Raw genomic sequence first — 20,648 nt, forward strand, 5'->3', positions numbered from 1 at the left:
ATTGACCAGCATTGTTCCTTCCCCAGCAAGAAGGGCCCTGGTTCTACATCCTAGTGATGAATTTCCAGCTTACTTGAACAGTTTGCTTATTTATCTTGGACAAAGACCATATTGCAGTCATCTGGGCTAGACTACTGTAATGTGCTCCTAATTGTTTCCCTTGAAATTGATCCGGAGCCTCTTTGGGGTGGAAAACCGATATATTAAAAAATACAGCCCTGTCCATGTAGCTGTTCAAATTTTAATCCCCTGGTTCTTGGGCAGCAGCCTTGCACTCCATGTCCCTGTCTGGCAGTTGCTCACGGTTGGACGTGGCTTTCTCTCCCTGGGCTGAGTCAGACACAGGCCGAAGGCAAGTCTTTCTTGTCCTCGGTTGTGGAACTCCCTGCCAGAGCCCCTTGCTGGCTGCCTTTAAGGCAAGCTGCAAGCCCTGTTTATTTCAGTTGGCCTATCCATGACTGTTTTATGGGCTCCCTACCTTTGTTTTTGCATCTGCTACCCTTTTGTTTTTCTCTTTCCTCTAACTAGTCAGGAATTGAATCTTTTGGGGCTGGCAGGTCCCTTTTGAATTCTGTGTGTATAGCATATTGTAACATGCTATTAGATTTTGCTTTCTACTTTTACTGTTTTGCATTTGGCTCTTTATATTACTTGGCTTGCAATTGGTGCTTTAGAAAAGATCAAATAAATATATCATTGTGTCAAGTCTTATTTTGTATGAGGGTTAAATCCAGTATCCAAATATAGAAGAATGTGTTTATGGGGAAACTTAGTACTGAGAAAATTAGAAAGAAAGCTTCAATTAGAAAGCAAGCTGATTCCATGCCATTTGCTATGCCATGTTTTCTTTAAGAGAAAACTTCCACTGTAATTAGCAAGAAAGTGCAGCCTAGCGGCCAATGCATTACCTAACACAGAGACTGCTATTCAGTCTTAGGAATAATTTGTGCTTCTATATGCTCCTGTGGAGACTGACGATACTGTGAAGTCCAGTATCAGCAAAACAGGAGTCTAAACACAAGCAGAGTCAGGAAATCTTGTACAATAGGTGATAAATAGCGATTTGGTTCATTGGCCACTTCAGGAGGAAGCATGTGAATGTAATCGTGGAATACAATGGTCTGTGCTTCAAATTTAAGCATTAGAATTAAAGTGTCTGTTTTCCATCCTGGACAAATGATTTAACTGTTACACACATACCCCAGCCCGTGTACATGGTGTTTTTATTTGTGTTATGCAGGCTGCCACAGGATCAGCAGAAGTTCAGGTCTTTGTTTCAGAAACTGCACAGTACTCAGCAAAAAGACGTGTTTTACCTCACATTGAGATAAGTCTGATAACATCAACCAGGGGAATGAAACAAACAACTAGGAGGAAGAGGAAATAGCAGCCAAGTGCTGTACAAAAACCAAGGGTCTTAGTTCAATTATTGTCATCTGAAAATGGTTTATGGGCACTAAAACAGAGGAGTGAACCCAGGGGTAAGGTCATGCCACTTTGCTGAGCTTTGGGAATCCAGGAAGTTACATATCATCCATCTAAGGAAGTTCCACTTGTAAAATACTATCAAAGCCCAAGTCGTTTAGGCCAGCTTAGTCCTGAAAAACATTACAATTATTAATCACTTGACTAATTCACATTAATCAGTATAGCCTAGTAGCAAAATTATTATTCAGCTTGCTGAACTGAGCAATCTTGCCAAGAAATGAACCTACTTGGAATTTTAAAATTTATGAAAGAGTGTAAAACTAGATGACTGGAAAAGATGAAAAATCTCCACGAAATCAACTTTATTTCTCATCTCACTGTTTCCATTTCATCCATCACCAACTAGACTAAAAACCTCAATGCAGGTTGGTATTTGGAAAGTAAAGTATTCCTTCTGTGTATGTGGGAAAAGTGAATCTCTCCTTCCCAAACACAAACACAGAGAGAAAAATAAAACTAAAGATAAAAGTAGATGTGTGAGAGGGGAAAGGAAAGTAAGTATTTGTTTCTTAATTGTGAGGAGGGTGGTTGTCAGGCTTTTAAGAATAGAACATGTAAATGAGTACAGAAACAGCATACAACAACCCATCCAGAAATTTAAATGTGATCAAAACATGTAAGATACACTGGGAGATGTGTAAGAGTCTTTTAGGCTTCAAGAAGCCTCAGGGGATTCAAGGGAATAATCTGGTGTATATAGCACAGGCATCTCACTCGAAGCAAGGAAAAATAAGGCAAAGGGTAGTAAACAAAGTTTGACACATGTATTTCAGAATTGGAAGTAATAAATAATGGTTGTTGGTGGGAGCTGAGTGCTTTACTGACAAGAACAAGATGGCAATAACTAACTTGTCCCAGATGAAGAACAAAATCTATTTTCTATAGATGGATGACTAATTAAAAATGTCTGAACGTCAACAATTATAAAATGGAGAAAAGGATTTTGGCTGTCAATGCTGTTTCTACTACTTTAAAATGTATATTGTCCTTACATTCCCTTTAAGGAAAAAAACTTGTACCTTCTGTGGCACTTTGGACTGCAAATGTTCTGAACCAGAGGAAATGGAAAGCAGTGGTTCTGCTGAGGAAGGGCTACTGCTTTCTAGAGCAGGCTGATGACACAGGCTATTGAGTCCTTACAGAGAATTGTTTGTCTTCTGATTTTAGATGGCTTTAATTCCTCCAAATTACTCCTTGAATAATAGGAAAAAGGGCAATTTGAATTTCAGTGACAGATTGGACATAACAGGTTGCAACTATTAGGTCTAATTTTACCATACTGAGAAATAAAATTGCCTAAACATAAACATCGATCACTGATGCAGTAAATTAATTTGTACAGAAAAAGTAGTTTAACTGCAGTGCACATTAAACATAAAAAAATTCAAAATTACAGCTCTCTGAATTAATTTGTACACTTGTTTACTTGTTAAAAGCAAAGCGTAACTTTTTTTTTTTTTCCTTCTTTTTGTGACTTTGAATTGTGAAAAGCACAGACAATCATTGGTTGTTCTTTTTTCTTTTTCCCCCATTTCTGATCAGGTTAATAGACATACCGAAGACCTCTTTTAAATGTTTCATTCTGGCAAGTAAATTCAGCATTTCAATAGGTTTGAATCATTCTTTGTTAAGAACTGGTGATGTCACATAATTAAAAAATTTATGATTTGGTTCAGCAACGAGTTTACATTCAAGTGTGTCCTCAGGCTTATTTAAACTGTTGAAGTCTTCCAAACTGCTTCACAAAAAATGTCATCTGTGTCTTCTTCCTTCTACTCCCAAAAAAATCTGTACATACTACTTCCTCACATTTTAATATGCTGTCTAGAGACTTAACATAGATGCTAGCCAACTATTCTTCATTATGGCAGTTGCTATTTTTAATATGCTTAGTGTTTTATAAAATGGAAAAGAATATGCCCTTCTTGAAACTATGGCTGTAATGTTACTGATCATACATAGTTGCAAGTGCATATGTAAGCTGGATAAAGGTTGCCAAAGTCACAGTGGAACAGGATTTGCCAATGTGGCTTATTTTGATGGTATCTGGTGTCTAGTGTTTTCAAGGACAGTAGTTCGATTCAAACACAATTCTGATAAGTGGCAGGTTTTCATGTCTTTAATGCCCTGACAAGGGCATCACTCTCAAGAGAGGGAGGTGAAACCATTTGGATGAGAATTTCTTCCTCTCTCCTTTCTGCTGACTCACCAAGATAATGGACAATTAATAGTGAACCTTCTCTGCAGGGAAAGTATAGGGTTATCACTAACAAAAAATGCTCATGAAGTGTTTGGACACAAAAGAGGATGAAAAAATAAACATAAAAATGTAGAAAGCAGGGCCAGCACAAGGCTCAATCTACAATATGATTTTTTTTCACCTGAAATTATGATGAATGATTTTTCAGTAACAGCAGCTGCAGCTTTTTAGACCTGGCTCCTTTCTTGTGAACTGTGAAAAGAAAAGGCATTAGTAGGGCTGACTTGTCTTAAATTTTTCCTGGTAGGTTTAAATAAACTACTCTTCACCTTATCTTCTGATCCATGAGCAGGTTTGCAGGATTCTCTTCAAGTTCACTTTCATCCTCATTGCTTACATTTATACTATATTTGGGATTAGTTCCCTTTTCTGAAGAGTGCACACTTACCCCTGTTCGGGGGGAAGGCTCAAAAATTGTGCGTTCGCGCAGCCCTCAGTTTTTGCTTCACGCTTCACTGGGCAATCCTAGCAACTCTCAGATGCTGCCATAAGAGCCCACTGCCCCTGAGGTCACCTGGAGAAGGAGTTGCTGGAGGTCAGCAGAGAGCTGCTCACATGTGCAAGTCAACAGGCAGGCTGCCCTGGGGATTACTGTAGTGGCTGTACCTGTGCTCCCAGTTTAGCAATCGATGATGCGATTGCGTGCCTCTGTTGTCCAAGTAAACACAGAAAAGATGTACAGTGTTTCCTGGAGTTAGACAAACCAAAGATTAGTCTAAACTGAGAGTGGAACAGGTTAACTGATCTTTCTCTACCCTAAGCTTTCACTTGTCCCTCGCAGCACTGAGCTGTCAATAGAGTGTACAGACTGATAAGTACAGGTTCTCCTCAGCCTGAAGAGATCTGTCTGATAAGATGGCCTTAAAAAAAAGAAAGTACGTTAACTGCTTTGACTGCAAAATACCCCCTGCTAGCCAGAGATAAGACACCTTGAGCTGCTCAGAAGACCTTAGACAGGATGTAAATAAAGCCAGTAAAAAAATTAAAAAAAAATTCAAATCCAGCCGCTATTCTGCTCTGCCCTTATTTCCAGCCCTGACAGCAAAAGGCTTAATTTACTGTATTTCACACCAGGCTTCCATTCTACACTGAGGAAGCTACAAGGGTTTTTTAAGATATAGGCTTTAACAAAGTGGAGATCTCTTTATTTTTGGAGAGGCCCCTTTTTCAGACACTTAATCATGCATTTCAGCAGGCTTTGGTGAATGGAAATTATACAGAAGAGAAGGGAAATTCTGTCTTTTACAAAGAATTTCACCTTCTCTTTTTTATAATTTAATCACCCAAATAAACCTTTATTAACATGAAAGGGCTGAGTGAAGCATATACATATTTTAAATGCATCTCTTACCTTGCAAATTTCCACACAGAGGGACTGATATTTTGTAAGATAAGCAGACGGTAGGTGTGACAGTTTACATGTGACATCTTCATAGTACGATTTGGTCCTCTGAGCACTGTGAGCTGGGAGGTTTGTTAGGTTTCCCTTACAGGCTAGACCACCTGTATATTAATGGAAGCCACACACACCTGCCAACCTGTGCCTGTCCCAAGGCAGAGACATCCACATGTGTTCCCATTCAAGCTAACCTGGGGAAACTGAGGGGCAGGAAGAAAGGATTGTCTTACACAGCATTTTGACTGCATTGAAAAGGTTCCCAAGACATGTTGTCCCAATATGACTCTCCTGCACTAGAGTTGATGTAAGCATTTGTCTGCCATCCTGTTAAAAAAAAAACCAAGGCTCCAGGACATCTTTTTTAACAGCTGTGCAGCACATCTGCACTAACAGTCAGATCTAAAAGAAGAGAGTCTAAAATGGGATATAGATGGGCTATAAGAAGCTAAATAGAATTGGTTATCCAAAACTTACCTCCCTGGATTTACCCTGCTTTGGTAGACACTTCTTTTCATGAAAATTTCTCACATTGCTGTGATTTGGTACCATCTACCATCCTAGTGTGAGCATCTGGTTGCCCACTGCCTTTGATCAGTGTGCTGCATTGAGAGTTTCATATTAAGCCCAGGACCTGTTGGGCACTGTCAGCAGAAAGTGCTGTGTTCCTGTCTTCCCTACCTAGGGGCCAGGTAGGTAAAGTATTACATGGCACAAGGCCTTGATTCAGTTCTCTGAGTATCCTGAGGGGATTCAAACTACGTTTCCTGCCTCTGAGCAGAAGGTCTTAAGTTGTCCCTTCTCCTGGAAGCTGGGCATGCTGAAGGGAAGTGTATCCTAATCACAGAACTGGTAGGGGCACATTTGAGAAGGAACTTGTTAGCCTGTGGAGAAGTATGCTCATTTAGTCCAGGGGTTCTTGCAGTCTGGAACTCATGCTTAATTTTATTTTTGTTTTTATCCATTGCCTCTTTAATGTATAAAGAGCCTAGTACTCCCCTTCCCCAGCTGAGTGCCCAAGCTGCGAGGCTGCAGACCTTTTCCTGGTTCCCCCTCAGGGCCCCATGAATCCTGCTTTCTTTGCTTCTTGGGCTCCTGGAGACACCTAGGTCCCTTTGCAGATCTAGGTCCAGGAGTTTTCACCTGTGTAAATAAGACCTCCACCACATTTCTGTCACTCTAAGAAATAAGCAGTTCTGTGTTTATTTACTGTATTTAATTCTAGCACACTGTAAAATAACACTGATGTGTTTTTGAAAGCGTTAACTGCCTACATTGCTTTCGCTTGATCTTAATTTCCCTTTACTTTCCATTTCCTTGAAAAGATTTTTAGATATCTTTGCCTGGGTTTCTTTCAGATGCAATTATTGACTCTCTTCTTTCTCTTTACCCTGTTCTTCTTTCTTTTGCTTCTCCACACATTGCCTTCCTTCTTTGTCCTAGTTTAGCCCCCTCCTAACTGACTTGCTGTTGCTGTTCTGATCTAATGAGGCAAAGAATTGGGGTGGTTGACGTGCAGGCACAAGTGGGACAGGCATACATGATGAAAAATGGGGGACCTTCATGATTAAACTCTAGATTAACTGGAAGAAGGGAGATACTCAAACCCGGACCCAAGGTGATGCTTGTCATCTCAGGGGATTCTGCTTGCAAATCCCACCCAGAGGCTCCATCTTTTGTCTGAGCCTCCAGCTAGGGACATTTTGACAGCCTGTCCTTCTCTCTGCAGGGTCCTCCAGCTGTGTGAGAATGGGGACTTGGAGGGCAGCTGTGAAGCGGGGTTTCCTTCAGCTCTTAGGGCCTGATCTTCTGGACCATTTGATTTTTTGGGAAAGAAAGAGAAATAATGACATTTCTCTGACTTAAGACACACTCCTTTTGTTGTGACCTGGGAAAGAAAGAAACAGTCGGTTCATTTTAATACCTATATATCTTGAAAGTTTGACTGGGACTGCATTAAGGGGACTGCTGTTTCGGAGGCTTTTAAAAGGAGCTTCAGCATGGGGGAAGATTGGAGGGAGAGGGCTTTTGGTCCTATTCATGGTGTGTTGTCTGGGGGAGAGCACAACCCATTGAAAACAGAAGGCAGAGGGAAATATTGGGGTCCGGGGAAGAACCCTGAACTGTCATCCCCTAGTCATTTGCTGTTCTTAATAAGCTGTACAAATACTGTTATTGGCACAACAAATTATAATAATTATTCTCTAGCAAAAACCTGATTGACTGAATCACTACTTTTAGTACATGAGGTTGTTAATACACAGGTTCTGAGGAGATCATTATTATGTACAAGTTTGCTGGAGTATTTGAATAGGCTTTTGCTCTGCCATTATCTTGATTTGAAATGCAGTTATTCTCAGGGTGGTTTTTTTTGACCCTAGTTTCAGATGGAACAAGCCTGGTGGTCTCTGACTCATACTGTACAAACAAACAAAAACAAAGACTAAAAGAAACAGCAACTTAACAGCGGAAGAAATACAGTGTAAATGTGTTTGTCACATTTAAGCAGTGGACAAATGAGCTAATTTGAATCGCTTAGTGCTTGTACAGTCACAACTAAACAACCCCTGTAAATTAATTGTGTGACATGCGATTCCCAATTATGTAAAGCAGTATAATAAGCTGTGAGGATGGTGACTGTCATTAGTTATATGTACAGGAGTGTGGAAAATTACTTACGCTTTCTCTTTGCCTATGGAGGCACAAAATGCCAGCTTCCTCAAACAAGCATAAGAGTAGCTGTGTTTTCTTCTAGTTGCAAATTGGGTTTTGTGTATGATTTGAAAGGTGGAGCAGAATATGAAGTGCTTACATTTTCTTTAATTTGGCTGCAGAAGATGGAATTCATTGGGCTCCGTCTGTTCAAATGAACTTTAAGCAACAATCAAGGAAAACATTTATGCTCCTCTTTACATATGTAATGGTAATATGTCTTCTGAAGAAGACATAATGGAGCTGGAGCCTTAGGTTACCTTAGGAGAGCAATACAGGAATGTTAACTACTTATGTAGGCATTAAAGGCATTTTATAAAAGCAAGCAGGTTTTTCTTGTGAGGTATTAAAGTGACTTATTTGTTGTTTCTAGGAGCTGCCTTTCCTCTGGTTATGAAATTTAAAATGGGGAAACCTCCCTACCAGCTGTCTCCGTTCTTTTGGTCAGGAGCCCCTGTATGTTTCTCCCCCAGTAATCTAACTGTTAAAGCATTTAATTGGTGCTCCCGAAGCAGTTTTGAAATATTGATAGATTTTAAAAAACATCTGTAAATTATAAATAATTTTTAAAGTTCACATTTCTCTTTTGAATGCCCATTACAGAGTATTAGTTTTCAAGGCATTTAATAAGTTATGAGACAAATGAGTGAGTTTAATATGGGGTCACTGATGTGAAAAAATTGTGATGATTAAATTAAAGTTTCAGCTTTTCCAAAACTGTGTACATTTCTATTGAAAGTAAACAGAGAATGTTATGTAATAATGTATATTTTATTTAAAATTACTTTGAAGACTAGTCCTACCTTGTACTTCTATTAAAAACTTCAAAACTATAGCTTGTTTCAGTGACACATATGTTATGCCATCACTGAAGCCATGCTAATCCTTAAACACTGTCCTTTGATCTTCTAGTTATTTAGATCTATTCAGCACACAACACAATATTGTTTTATTTCAGCAATACCTAACCTCTTCATTTGCTATTTATTCACACCTGCATATTCCCCTAAGATTCCTTATCTCATTTTCAGGGTAGCCCTGCAGACAATTAGTGGTGGTAATAATATAAAATGTGGCCAGCACTAAAACCTGAAATGGCCATTACAACTAAACTATATGATATATAATAACCACTCCACTCAATTACCTGCACAAAAATGCAAGGATTTAAAACTGTGGAGTCTTATCATACATCCAGTTAACTGACCTACCTACCCACCTGCTATTTAGCCCTTCCTTTCTTACAAATTATGTTCTACCTTGTGGCATGCTGTTTGGTAAATCAGCAATGCTGTACATTTGTATGAGTTTTCCATCCTTTTCAATAGGTGTGTATAAGCACATAAAGTCTCTGCATTGATGTATGAACAGGTCTTTGGTGGTAGGACAACAAATAACTACATAACAGCCCAATGCATAAATGCATACATGTGCATTCACAATCCACGTGCCAGTGGCAGTATGGAGTATACGGGTTTATGTGCTGCTGCCTTGTGTACTTGATTTTTTTCATTTTTAGTGTCTATTACCATTGTATGTAACTAATTCTTTTTTACCTGTTAAAGAAACCTTGCAATTTAGTACTTTGGGTGGGGTCCTGGGGGATAGCTGTGTCACCAGTCTGCCATTACTGTTATGGAGAAAAGCAGGGAGAACATATCTGCTGGACCCCGAGCTGGGGGTGTCTGTCCATCTCAACTGCTGGGCTTTCTCTTTGGTCAAATACAACATTTTAAGCATTTTGCCAGCTCTGTGTTTCAGGGGAGAAAGAATTATTCTTTCAGGAATGGCTCAGACTGGGGAGATGCAGGTTCTGTTTCCTACTTCACTCAGATTACATTTGTAACCTGAGGCAAAGCATTCCAGCTTGTCTGTGCCCGTTACTTGAGCAGCAAAATGGGGAAAATGGAAAACTGCTGCTTACAGGATATTGAAAATATTAATTTGTTCATATGTGTAAACTCTGTTCTATCAGAGGACCCCAATATATTATGGCACATAAAGGTTAGCTGATATTTGCTTTAGGAATGTGGCCATTTTTCTAGTGGCAGCAAAAACATGTTTAAATCATACAGAAAAATAAGACATGATAAAGCAAGTGCCCTAAAGTCTACTCCAGCAAAAGCATGTGTATGTCATAGACCCTCCTGGTGACTAAGTAACATCTTTCAGAAGCAGTTCTCTTAATTCAGCATCCAGCAGCACTAGGGATAAGATCACTTTTAAGACCTCTCGTCTGCTGAGGTTGGCACATGAGTGGCTGGCTGTTAACTCCACAGAGGTGCTTTTGTGCTCTTGTGCTTCCCCCTTCCTCCCCCTCTTTCGTGGGATAACTCCTTCTGGTATTGCTTCACTTTTCTGTTAGTGAGCACTTTCCCCATCAATACTACAGAACAGGTGTTACTCTGCTACTAACTGAGTTTCCAGCTGTCCTCCTCCAACATAGACCAGGCAAAATTTGTTGTTTCGTCCTATTAGGCAGACTAGAGAATTATCAAGCCTGAGATGGAGGTCTTCCTTGCAGGATACGATAGTTTTGTTGCCAGAAGATGGTCAGGAAGGCCTGGCTGGCTAACAAAGACAGTCCTTCAGCTGCTGGGTGTAGTTCCAGTTTTGCATCCCCTTTGGCAGCAGCACAGAGACTGCTGCAGTGTGGCCAGCCAGCAGAATTAGGAAATAAGGACCTCTTTTATTTACTCAGGCTGCTGAATCATGGGCATTCCTGTCTGCTTGGAGAAAAGTCAGGCAGCTCTACTTTCCACTGGAAGTCTCAGGAGTGCTTGGTACTTTCATCTCAGAGTGTTCACACACTTGTTTTAATGTGCTTTATGGAAATGGTGAAACTCAGCAAGTACAGTTGGTGTAGAAAAACATCTGCACTAACTATTCACACACATTTGCATCTTTAAATAGACTTTTAGGCCTTGTAGCTGATTTTCAGCAAAGTTTTTTGGTTGTGAGTGCTAGAGCTTTCTTAGAGTCAGCGAGTGTGAAGTGACTGGTTCCAAAAATTAAAAATTTACATGGACATGTTAAGTGCATCACATTGAAACTCAGAATACTTGCCATAACACAAAAAAGGCATTTACAGTAAGTAGCACTTAGCGAGTGCTGAAGGAAAAAAAAAAGGTCGATACAGAAAATATATTTTAAAACTCCATAAACACTCTGTCAAATACCTGGAGCCCTATTCTGCCCTCAGATAGATGTGTACCACTCCTGGGAACTTGTATGTGTGCATCTGAATTTGGTCCAGAGTATTTTAAAACAGCTTGTTATAACATTAAAGATCAGATTTTTAACGTTGACATATAGCTCAGTGTGTAGGTGTCTACAGATTTATATACAGGCAGCTGTGTGCAGAGTAGCAGCAAAGTGCATTTTCTGTGAGAGTGATGGGTGAAAAGGGGTTTGAAGCCCTTTAGCCCGACAGCAGGTCAAACTTTACCCCCAGCACAGAGCTGGCTCTGTAGTGAGATCCGCTGGGAAAGCTGGAGTGGAGTCTGCATCCCAAGCATCTGGCTCACTGCGGAGACCTTAAGTTCAGCTACTCCATCACAGTTTTGAGGGCCAAGGCCTGCTTGCCTTGTGCCTGAGCAGTAGCCTCAGTGCAGAGCAGCAAGTCACACTTTGCTGCCATTCTGGGGGAGATGCTCTTAGAGGTTGCACCTTAATTTTGTGGGGCAGTGTCTTTGTTGGGGAAGGGTGGGGAGATGGCAGGTCAGGCATTGCCATCACTCATGTCCTGCTGCAGCAGTAATTTCCCTCAGTCCAGGGTAGCTACTGGTTACCCTGGTTGCTGTCCCCAGATCCATTCCTACCCAGCCACTGAGCTCTAATGTGACAGTAGTCCACTGCACACAGTGTTCCCAGCGTTCAGGTTGGAAGATCAGAGTCTGCGCAGCAAAAGTCACTGCAGTGAAACATTTTCTGTGTTGCAGAAGGACGGTTACAAGAGCCTTTCTGTGGGTCACTGAAAGCTGATGGACTTGGCTTTGGAGCCCTTTGTGAGGGCAGCCCAGGGTCCCTCCTTCCAGAGCGTGTGGCCAGCCACCAGTGCCCCTTCCACACAGGCTGTCCCCTGCCCTGCCATGCCAGGGGGTGGGGAGGAGTCGGGAAAGCGTCTTGGCGACATTGTTAGGCTTGTACTCAGGAAAATCCTGTTGTCCTCTGCCTTGCGGAATACCCCCTTCCTTGCTGGTTCTTCTGTTGCTCTGAAAGATTGAAAGATTTTCACTTCTCAGGTTAAAAGGATACAAATCTGACTTGTAAGTGGCTTGCTCTTCTCCCTTTTGCACAAAGGGAATTGCTCTGTAGAATTAATAGGGGCTCTGATTAAAAAAATGCAACAGCAAAGTGGCACACATTTCAGTTTGCCGGCTGGACGGTAAGAACTGTCTCTGTGCTATAGTTATATTCTTCCTCCTCAGCTTTCCTCACCTTTGTATAAAAGCTAAGGAGACACCCAGGAAAACAAGAAGAATTTGGTGGGGGAAAGGACCTGCCATTGCTTATGCCATGGTCACATTCCACGCTTGATCCTGACCCTGCTGCCAGCCCGACAGCCTGGGGGAATAATTGTATAATAGGTAAAACTGGGCAGGCAGTGGCCACAAAAAGGAAGTGATTTACTGCTATGTCAGTGATGGTACACTATTTATAACACTTACTATATATTCCTCTAAACATTTAAACAATAATATATTGTTTCTCCATAGGATATACATTTTAATACTAAATTTGGTTACGAAATATGTTGCCTAGGCAGTCACAGACTATTTTTCTTCACTCAGTTGCTTGACATAAATTCCTGTTTATCTGCCATCAGTGGGTGTATGTCAGAAATATATTGGATTTTTAAAGAACAAAAGGTTTTTCCATTTAAAAGACCTAGCTGGAAAGATGCATTCAATATAAAATTTAGAGCTGGAGAAAATGTTAACGTATTTTTCTGTAAATGCTTGTTCCACTGTTTTGATCATTTCCAGTTTTAAAGTCAAATCCAGCAATCTGAAAGGGCAGTACACAGATTTACATTAAAAGTCTCCTGTGAATACTGCAGTCATTAATGTACCATCTTAAAAACTCACCTGACTGGTTTTGTTTAGTGTGTATGACAATGAGGAACTTTGCACATTGGGAAGCATTTTAGCAGATGACAGTACTTTTGCTGGAAGGGAGGATTTTTATGTTTCAATTTTTTTGATAAACAAACAGCATTGTTTTTGATTCAAAAACATGTCACTCAGACCAGAGTTTGATTTTGTTATTTAAATACATACCAATAGTGCAGATTTCTATGTAGGTAATTACAGATGTATAGTATGTGTGTGTGTGTAAAAGGTGTGTTTAATTTGTGAAACCCTCCTCCCCAAGACGTAAACAAGAGGATAAAAACCCGTGCAGTGTCCAAGTTATCCTGAAAAGCATTGTGTCAATGGGCAGGCATCCAGCAATGGTGTTTGGTTGTTTTCTCAGAGTTAGATGGTTGCCATCTGGCATTGATAGTGAGATGGCGTTGTCATCAGTTTCTAGATGCAGGAAAGGAATGAATCCTCATCTGTTTCCTGTGGATAAGAAAGAGGTTGATAATCTAGTAAAATCTCTTTACCTTACAGTAAGCAGGCTTGGAATTTGTTTATATAATATAGGCCAGCTCTAACTTTTGTGTTGTAGGAAATTACTTGAGAGAAGGCTGAAGATGTTAAGAAGCTTTCTGCTTTGCAAGAATACCTTTATAAAGATATTTTTCAAGGGGTTTATTATATCTTTTCTATAGTGTTACTGTAGTCAGTTTTAAAAAGGAAAGAAAACCTCAAGCATTGGCCCTGGAAAGGAATAGAAGAATTATTTGATGTAGAGTGATCTTTCAAACATTCTTTTAATATTTTTAAAGAAGTTCTAGGTTAATATCAGTATGATAATTGAAGTATAGTTATCTACATTTAAAACAAAAAGTGCAAAAACTGTACAGCACATCCCTTGAAAAAAATATTTACAACTTTCCCTGTTTAGAGATGAGGTAATACTGCAGATAACTAGTCTGTTTATTATCTGGCCAGCATTTCTGCTTTGTCTTTTCCTAGTAACTCATAAATCTTTCAGCTTTTACCATAAATGTTTATCATTTTTCCTGTTCCCAGTTTTTTACAAGTTGCTTTGTCTGTGATCACCTCACAGTACAGGTTCTGCTGTACTGAGGAAGTTCAGCTGGCTGAGGCCTTTGCAAAAAAGGAAGAAATGGTGGGCAACCTCTTGAACTTAAAAAAAAAAAAAATGCTGTTCATGGCTGACCCTTGTGACACAGTCCCATTTTCCTTGATCCTGGTTGTTGGTTTGTTAGATTGTTTTGAACATTTAATGATCCAGCTGCCAGCTTTCAGTAACTGAATTGTATCATTATTGGAGAAATCTGGTTGCACTTTATCAGAGAAAACATCACTGTTTATATTGTTGTCCTGTTCCTCCCTTGTAATTTTTCCTATTATTGTTTAGAATAACACCCAAGTCTCTCTCAGAAATAGCCTTTAAAAGATTCCTATGTCCAGAATCAACTTCAAAGGAAAAAATATCACAAACCTGTGGCAAAATGGGGTGAATCTTTCCTTTAAATATTAGGCATGTGAGTTGGCTGTATTCATTTTAAAGCAGTCCTGTAATATTTTCTCCTTTCCTTTGACTCTTCAGATGCTCACATAATATGCAAATAATTTTACAATGGATACAAAAGAAACATTAAATATATTAAAATCTGCATTTTAATAAAGTTGTCAATGTATAATACATAACCTACAACTCAGAAAGAATGATAAAAAAAGCAATAAAAAAGTTAATATAGGCACAGAACTATTTAATAACTTCTAATGTTTTACAGTATGATAAAAATAAATGTGGTCTTGAAACTGTTGGATATCAGTGTAAGAAATGTCCTAGTCTGAGTTTAATGTTGTAGCTATTTAGGAGTAGCAGTCCTGAGTTATTAATATGTATTTTCTATCTCCCTTTGACACTTAGGATTAAGCTTGTGGGCATGTTTCTTTCTCATTTCAGATGGAGTGGATGTTGAGGATGACCCCTCTTGCTCATGGCCAGCATCATCGCCTTCTAGCAAGGATCAGACTTCCCCTAGCCATGGAGAAGGCTGTGATTTTGGAGAAGAGGAAGGAGGCCCAGGTTTACCCTATCCGTGCCAGTTCTGTGACAAATCGTTCAGCCGCCTCAGCTACTTAAAGCACCACGAGCAAAGTCACAGTGACAAGCTCCCTTTCAAATGCACGTATTGCAGCCGTCTCTTCAAACACAAACGGAGCAGGGACCGCCACATAAAGCTTCATACGGGAGACAAGAAGTATCACTGCAGTGAGTGTGATGCAGCATTCTCAAGGAGCGATCATCTTAAAATTCACTTAAAGACTCATACGTCCAACAAGCCATATAAGTGTGCCATTTGTAGACGTGGGTTCCTGTCATCTAGTTCACTGCATGGACACATGCAGGTTCATGAGAGGAACAAAGATGGTTCCCAGTCCGCTTCCCGGATGGAGGACTGGAAAATGAAAGACACTCAGAAATGCAGTCAGTGCGAAGAAGGCTTTGATTTTCCTGAAGATCTTCAGAAGCACATTGCAGAATGTCACCCTGAGTGTTCCCCTAATGAAGACCGATCTGCTCTTCAGTGTGTTTACTGTCATGAACTCTTTGTAGAGGAAACGTCCCTAGTAAATCACATGGAGCAGGCTCATAATGGTGAGAAGAAGAATTCATGCAGCATTTGCTCTGAGAACTTTCATACTGTGGAGGAGCTGTACAGCCACATGGACAGTCACCAGCAGCCAGAGTCATGCAATCACAGCAACAGCCCATCTTTGGTAACTGTGGGGTACACATCAGTCTCTAGCACTACCCCAGATTCAAATCTCTCGGTGGATAGCTCAACAATGGTGGAAACAGCTCCTCCTATACCAAAAGGTCGTGGAAGGAAGCGGGCAGCTCAGCAAGTGCCAGATATCACTGGTCCTTCAAGTAAACAGGCAAAAGTTACTTATAGCTGCATTTATTGCAACAAACAGTTGTTTTCCAGCCTTGCAGTTTTGCAGATACACCTGAAAACTATGCATTTAGATAAACCTGAACAAGCCCATATCTGTCAGTATTGTTTGGAGGTATTACCATCTCTCTACAATCTGAATGAACATCTTAAGCAAGTCCATGAAGCTCCAGACCCAGCACTGATTGTTTCTACCATGCCTGCCATGGTCTACCAGTGCAACTTCTGCTCTGAAGTGTTCAATGACCTCAACACCCTTCAGGAACACATCCGATGTTCCCATGGATTTGCCAACCCTGCTGCTAAGGACAGTAATGCATTCTTTTGTCCCCATTGCTACATGGGATTTCTTACAGATTCTTCCCTGGAAGAGCATATTAGACAAGTCCATTGTGATCTTAGCAGTTCCCGTTTTGGTTCTCCTGTGCTTGGAACCCCAAAAGATCCAGTGGTGGAAGTGTATTCTTGTTCATACTGTACCAATTCTCCAATATTTAATAGTGTTCTTAAACTGAACAAGCATATCAAGGAGAACCATAAGAACATTCCTCTGGCGCTGAATTACATCCACAATGGGAAAAAATCCAGAGCCATGAGTCCATTATCTCCTGTAACCATTGAGCAGACCTCTTTAAAGATGATGCAGGCAGTTGGAGGTGCTCCTCCTCGTCCTGCCGGGGAATATATATGTAATCAATGTGGTGCTAAGTATACTTCCTTGGATGGTTTTCAGACTCATTTGAAAACACATCTTGACACTGTCCTGCCAAAACTGACCTGCCCTCAGTGCAACAAAGAATTTCCAAATCAGGAGTCACTGCTGAAGCATGTTACCATTCATTTCATGATCACCTCAACCTACTACATCTGTGAAAGCTGTGACAAGCAGTTCACTTCTGTGGATGACTTGCAGAAACACCTACTAGACATGCATACATTCGTGTTCTTCCGCTGCACCTTGTGCCAAGAGGTTTTTGACTCCAAAGTCTCCATTCAGCTGCACTTGGCTGTGAAGCACAGCAATGAGAAGAAGGTATACAGATGTACGTCTTGCAACTGGGATTTCCGCAATGAGACTGACCTACAGCTTCACGTGAAACACAACCACCTGGAGAACCAAGGCAAAGTACACAAGTGCATCTTCTGTGGTGAATCCTTTGGTACGGAGGTGGAGCTGCAGTGTCACATCACTACGCACAGCAAGAAGTACAACTGCAAGTTCTGCAGCAAAGCTTTCCATGCTATCATCTTGCTGGAAAAGCACTTGAGGGAAAAACATTGTGTTTTTGAAACAAAAACTCCGAACTGTGGAACGAATGGGGCATCTGAGCAAGTTCAGAAAGAGGAAGTGGAACTCCAGACCTTGTTGACAAATAGCCAGGAGTCCCATAACAGCCACGATGGCAGTGAAGAAGATGTGGACACATCTGAGCCTATGTATGGCTGTGACATTTGTGGAGCAGCTTACACCATGGAGACTCTCTTGCAGAATCACCAGCTGCGAGACCACAACATTCGACCAGGAGAAAGCGCCATAGTGAAGAAAAAGGCTGAGCTCATTAAAGGGAATTACAAGTGTAATGTATGTTCTCGAACATTCTTCTCTGAAAATGGGCTTCGAGAGCACATGCAGACACACTTGGGCCCAGTGAAACACTATATGTGCCCGATCTGTGGTGAGCGGTTTCCATCTCTTCTGACTCTTACTGAACATAAGGTCACACATAGTAAGAGCCTGGACACTGGAAACTGCAGGATTTGCAAGATGCCCCTCCAGAGTGAGGAGGAATTTTTAGAGCATTGCCAAATGCACCCTGACCTGAGGAACTCCTTGACGGGGTTCCGCTGTGTGGTGTGCATGCAGACAGTGACCTCCACGCTGGAACTGAAAATCCACGGCACGTTCCATATGCAGAAAACTGGAAATGGTTCTGCCGTGCAGTCCACGGGACGTGCACAGCATCTCCAGAAACTGTACAAGTGTGCGTCTTGCCTGAAGGAATTCCGTTCGAAACAGGATTTAGTGAAACTTGACATCAACGGTCTGCCATATGGTCTGTGTGCTAGCTGTGTTAATCTCAGTAAAAGTGGTAGTCCAAGTGTCAACATCCCTTCAAGCAGTAACAGACAAGGCATGGGCCAAAATGAGAACTTAAGTTCCATTGAGAACAAAAGCAAGGCAGGGGGACTGAAGACTCGCTGTTCTAGTTGCAATGTAAAGTTTGAATCAGAAACTGAACTCCAAAATCATATTCAGTCAATCCACAGAGAGCTTGTTCCAGACAGCAACAGTACACAGCTGAAAACACCACAAGTATCTCCAATGCCTAGAATCAGCCCCTCCCAAACTGAAGAGGTAACCCTTTTTTCTTTGCTCTTGACACCTTCCATCCTTTTGGAAAAAATCCCTCTTTTTTCAAGCTGTCTTGTCACTTGTCATGAAATGCTTAGGCTGATCCATGTTACATTTCCATCCACAGCCATTAGCTAGCAATTACTTGCTTCTTGATATGCCTTACATCTTGGATTGAATTTTGTGGAACAGGACTTATTCCAGTCTCCCTAGGATATTGTCTTCTGTATCACTGAGGAGACCTATCTTCATGCCAGCACAACTGAGATCTGGAATCTTATCCTAGCTCCCATACGCATTGGAATCCCCAGCTAGGAGTTGTGCTTACGGCAGAGAACATTAATGACAGAGGAGTAGACACAGTGAGCCAAAATGCTGGCATAAGGGGTTGATTTTTTAAAAAATATTTGTGGGGAACAAATTGAGGGTATTTTTGTTAATTGTGTTGTAGACTTTCATTTTTCTCTCTTATAGCATATTTTGACTAAGTAGAAGTGCAATGCTAGCCTAAGGTAAATTGGGAAATCAGTCCTTTGGATGCAATTGCTTGTTGTTTTTCTTTCCATTCCTGATGAAGAACATTTTGATGTCACTGAAATGCCTAGTGCCTGATGATTGAAATTCCATCATGCAGCATAACTTAGAAAGTACACATCAAACTCTTGAAAGATATAATCTGTTTCTTCTGTCACCAGTGACCAAGTAATGACACCTGTATGTGGGGAGGTAGGGGAGTCATGTACTGGGGGAAGGGAATCTGTTTTATCTTCATAAATGTTACCATTAGAATGACTTAGAGGTAATATTTTAGGCATGGTATCTTGCATGATGACTTAGGCATGGTATATATATCTTGCATCTTATAATTCAGGAAGCCTAAAAACACAGCAGAAGGAAATTTTAAGAAATAACAGCTTTTGTTTCAAGGAAGCTTTTAACTTATAATGGTACGAGCATGGTGCAACCCATTGCTGTGAATGTGTATGGATACCCTGTGGCTAGGGAGCTGCTGCTCTTCCATCACCTTCCTCACTTCCTGTTTGTGCCCATCTGTTGGGATAGATATCTCTCAGCATGTCATCTAACACTGTTGTGCAAACTGGAGGGCAGGAGGGAGGCAGAGAGGGATGAGTGAGGATACATCATCATATGTGGACCAAGAGGTAAGTATTTATGGAGCTTCTGAGCACATAGATGAAGATAGACTGGGAGAAGGACACTGAGGTAGCACAGAGCCTGGAGTGCCATGAAGAGAGAATAGGAGCTGAGAGTTCAGGATGAAGTACCAGGAAGGATGCACCTCCCAGGGAAAGGCCCTGTGCTTTCATAGCATCTTTATCTCCGGTTTGTGCATTGGGTGTTATGGGACACCTGAGAAATGGGATGTGGTGTGGAATTTATGGAAAACTGTTAGACTGAGAACCTGAGGTCTGAGGAAAACCATTTTTTCAAGAAGAGGGAAGAGGAGTGGCTCTCATTCACTGTGTTTTAGGCCACTGATGATCCCACTGCTGCTGAGTTGGAACCACAGGACTACCAGCTGCATGTTTTTGATAGGTTCAGAGTCATCCTGGTTTCTGTTTCTGTCATCTTACACTGAGTGACTACATGAAATCCCTCTTCCCAGTCATGTTGGAAGCCAATTCTTGCTACCTCAAGCACATTCAGAATCATGTGTTAAGTCAGTTACCATGCTAAGATGTTAGCAACTTGTCTTTCTCTGGCTTGTAAACTAGACAAAAAGAGATTTGGGAGTCCTTTGTGGTGATGTAAGATCAGTTACCTTCAGTGTCATTAGTGAATCTTCCTGTACTTGGCTCAGGTATAATCAGAGTTCTTAGTTATGCTTCTAATTTGCAACACATTCCTCTTCTCAATAATTTTGATTTTTATATAAAAGTGTATCTAAGATGAAAAAGCCTTTAAACTACACATCTGTGGATAGCATTTGCCTCCTTCAAATCACCATTTTCCCCCTACCTCCATTCTTGGGATGTAAACTGAATTTTCAGTGTCTATGGTTCTGGTGTCCACATAGTAATGTAGACTTTCAGATTCTTCTCTCATGGGAAGACAAAGCAATCAAATCCCTGATAGCACATTAGTAGTTTTGGAAACCATAAATGAATGTTTGTAAAATCCTGAAAGATAATTAATTTTTCTAGCAGATGTACTGGTTCAAATTCTAGTGCTGCAAGCATCACTGATGTAGCAATGAGAATCAAAATTGAAAGTGGTAATGTGCAGATGTTTAAAACTATAGATTGGATGTCCAGACTGAGAGAAGTAAAAACAAAAGCATATAATAAAAACAGTAAAAAAAATTGGATTTTAAAAATTTATTATTAGTCACTGGCTTTCATCCTTCACTGGAAGGATGTTTCTTGAACTG

General features: G+C 40.7%; 1 protein-coding gene across 18 annotated transcripts in view; it reads left to right on the top strand.

Annotated features, from left to right (window-relative positions):
- Positions 1-20,648, top strand: part of ZNF521 (zinc finger protein 521) — a 229,217-nt gene that overhangs the window by 77,217 nt on the left and 131,352 nt on the right. For all 18 annotated transcript variants that reach the window (XR_001331777.2, XM_014256456.2, XM_088054957.1 and 15 more), the window contains one exon: positions 14,907-18,259. Coding sequence is in view for 17 of the 18 variants with exons in the window: in XM_014256456.2 (XP_014111931.1) it covers positions 14,907-18,259 (3,353 nt within the window). In the remaining variant the exon portion in view is untranslated. The remainder of the gene's footprint in view (positions 1-14,906; positions 18,260-20,648) is intronic.

Source organism: Pseudopodoces humilis, chromosome 1, assembly GCF_049639895.1.
Source record: "Pseudopodoces humilis isolate 2021_Gansu_Grassland_sample_001 chromosome 1, ASM4963989v1, whole genome shotgun sequence".
In the NCBI taxonomy this organism is placed as follows: Eukaryota; Metazoa; Chordata; class Aves; order Passeriformes; family Paridae; genus Pseudopodoces; species Pseudopodoces humilis.